Here is a 3,132-nt window from a genome sequence, read left to right as displayed (position 1 = left end):
GAATAAGAAAGCTTCCAATGGAGGGGATGGGGTGTGGAACTCTGGTGGTGGGAATTGTATGGAATTGTACCCCTCTGATCACACAGTTTTGCCAATCATTATTAAATCAATGAAAGATCAAATAATAATAATAGTAAGATAAGCCTGGTGTTAGTTTTGATGACAAGAAAAGTAGAACTCTATGGAAACAAGGTCAGTGGATTAACTGTTCCTCTGCAGACAGATTTAGAACTTGATTTCTAGCCCATCTATTAGTAGATAAGAGGAACTTCCTGGAACAGTGAAGTAAATGGGATATTATTAAATTCAGGAGCTCCTACGGCATAGAAAAAGGCAAAAATCAGTAAGTTTTTAAGAATACTATCAGACATTCACCATTGGTGCTGAAGTCAACAAGTATTTATCTACTAAGTCACACTTTCTTCTGTGCCCTCAGTATACTACAATATTCCTCTCCCTTCCCCCCGACCACCCCCCACACCCGACTTCCAGAAGCTCACATTTTAGGTTCCAGATCTACTTAATTCAACTGTAGTTTAGCTTGGGTTTCTTCATTATTAACTGGTAGGCAGCACCTATTCCAGGGTTCGGAGCAGATTTCAGATTTCTTCTCCCCATAATGGCAGAAAAAAAGTCTGCAGTGTCCTTGTTGCATCAGGCAGATAATATTTCTAATTCCAGGTGGAACATCCCCTGTTAATATGATAGAATAGAATCAAAATTTAATTCATATGGCTCATTATAAAGGATGACCACAACTCACTGTCCAGCTCCAAATGTTTGCTACCTGCTTACAAAGTTAAGGAAGTAAGTGTCTTGGGACAAGTTCTAATTTAACAGAGCATCAGTGTCTTTGTTTGAAAACAAAATCAATAATCTATAGCTGAAAATGTTTCTGAGAGGACATGTATGCAATATTTTATTATGGATATTATTACACCAGGACTCTAGAACTCCCTACCAGTAGATGTGTGTTAATGCACTAGGGGAAAAGCACAGCAACTGTGGATGAGCAGAGCACAGTGATGGTGATGGGGTCAGCTTTGCTGTCTAGGATAATTATTAATAGAAATACTTCTGGGAGTTGGCAGTAGAGCAGCAGATTAAGCACACATGGAGCGAAGCACAAGGACCCGCTTAAGGATCCCGGTTCCAGCCCTCGGCTTTCCGCCTGCAGAGGAGTCGCTTCACAGGTGGTGAAACAGGACTGCAGGTGTCTTTCTCTCCCCTTGTCTTCCCCTCCTCTCTTCATTTCTCCCTGTCCTATCCAACAACGACAACATCAACAACAACAACAATAATAATAACTCAACAACAATAAAAAAGGGAAATAAATAAATATTTTAAAAATGCTGAAAAAAAAAAAAGAAATACTTCTGGGGCCCGGGTGGTAATGCAGCTGGGTGAGTGCACACAATGCTCCAGGACCCAGGCTCAAGCCCCCAGCCTCCACCTGCAGGAGGAAAGCTTTCACAAGTGGTGAAACAATGCTGCAGGTGTTTTTCTGTCTCTCTCCCTCCCTATCACCCCCTTCCTCTCGATTTCTGGCTGTCTCTACCAATAAATAAATAAATATAATAAAAATTGTTTAAAAAAATAGAGGCACACTTGGTTGAGTGCACATGTTACAATACACAAAGACTCAGGTTTGAGCCCCCATCCCCACCTGCAGGAGGGAAACTTTTCAAGTGGTGAAGCAATGTTGCTTGTGTCACTCTATCTTTCTACCTCCCCTACCTCCTCTCGATTTCTGTCTCTATCCAATAAATAAATATAATAAAAAGTTTAAAAAGAAATAGTTATGGTTCTCAGTGACCCAATTTTTTAAATACTTTTTAGTATTTATTTTCCCTTTTGTTGCCCTTGCTATTTTTCAGTGACCCGATTTTAAGGATTCTTATTAATCCTTCAGTGAAAAAGAAAAAGTAAAACCTTTTTCCCCACCGTGACTTGTGGATGAATAGGTTAAGTACCCCCATTTAATGTTCCTATTAAGAAAGTATTGTCGGGTGGGGGAGACAGCATAATGGTTATGCAAACAGACTCTCATGCCTGAGGCTCCTCAGTCCCAGGTTCAATCCCCCGCACCACCATAAGCCTGAGCTGAGCAGTGCTCTGGTGTTTCTCTCTCTCTCCTCTCTTCATCTCTCTCAAAAATAAAAAGAAAATTTTAAAAAAAAAGAAAAGAAAGTATTGTCTAGTTGGGAATGACTTAACTGCACAGCAGCAAGATTTTTGCTTTCTCATGGCCACAATTTCTCCTCTCTGTGGGGCATGGAGCCGCCATAGAAGATTCCTGTTCTCCTTCCTGCACTGAGATTTGTGTAGCTATCACTTTTTTCTGAAGATTTTTTCTCAGATGACAGTGATCAATTCTTATTTGTATTAGATAGAAGATGTCCCTTTGTCTTGTACTGTGATCCTGATAACCCATATTTATTTTATCTAAAAAAAAATAATAACTAGGTCCAGAATGATGTTTCTGCAAAGTGCAACATGAAAAGCTATTTTCTTAATGTGATGTAGTGATAGACACAGCTCTGTGTCTCCTATATTCTGACTGGACTCGGTATATACTCTAATATATACTCTAACTTAATAAATAATACACAACGAGAAAAAAAAAACTAGGGAACAACTACCAGATAGTCTTATTCATATGTGGAATGTAGCTCACTAAAGGAAATGAACTTGCAGAATATAAACATGAATACTCAGCCTGTCTCTTATACAACATGAGAATTAAGATGTTTAGGGGATATTGTGTGTATATGGGGGAAGGTGTGACAGAACATTGGTGGGTGGGTGGGTATGGTAATTTACATGTATCATTGTGGGTATAAAAATACACCTGAAATCTGATAAATGTATAAAACAATATTAAATCACTAAAAGCAAACAAGTAAAACTAGGATCTTGATAGGGCAGATGGCTGAACACCAGAAGGATTCATAATGTACCCACTAGCAACTTATAAGACCCCACTCCCCCACTCCCACATATAGAATCCTGACACTCTCTTCCCCATCTGTGACTGGAAGTCACTTTTTACACTTTCCAGGAAACCATTTGTTTACCTGAGTTCATTTGAGTCAAACAGATGATAACAGCAGAAAGAAAGAGAACCTTCAT

General features: G+C 39.2%; 1 protein-coding gene across 1 annotated transcript; it reads right to left on the bottom strand.

The window, feature by feature from the left end:
- Positions 1 to 520: 520 nt before the first annotated feature.
- Positions 521 to 3,132, bottom strand: LOC103108347 (sperm-associated antigen 11A-like). The gene is made up of 2 exons (XM_007517272.1): positions 3,078 to 3,132; positions 521 to 693 (listed from the first exon to the last, which is right to left on the bottom strand). Exons 1-2 carry the CDS (start codon positions 3,130 to 3,132, stop codon positions 521 to 523), a joined length of 228 nt encoding a protein of 75 aa, XP_007517334.1.

Source organism: Erinaceus europaeus, chromosome 2 (assembly GCF_950295315.1).
Source record: "Erinaceus europaeus chromosome 2, mEriEur2.1, whole genome shotgun sequence".
Taxonomy (NCBI): Eukaryota; Metazoa; Chordata; class Mammalia; order Eulipotyphla; family Erinaceidae; genus Erinaceus; species Erinaceus europaeus.
The sequence above is the reverse complement of the archived record's forward strand: the minus strand, read 5'-3'. Positions and strand labels throughout refer to the sequence as shown.

What these genes read in the sequence shown, in the direction of transcription:
- LOC103108347 (XM_007517272.1), bottom strand. Translation starts at nt 3,132, where the DNA reads ATGAAGGTTCTCTTTCTTTCTGCTGTTATCATCTGTTTGACTCAAATG. An exon ending in TTTGACTCAAATGAACTCAG is followed by an intron (nt 694 to 3,077) that starts GTAAACAAATGG and finishes TCATATTAACAG; the next exon opens with GGGATGTTCCACCTGGAATT.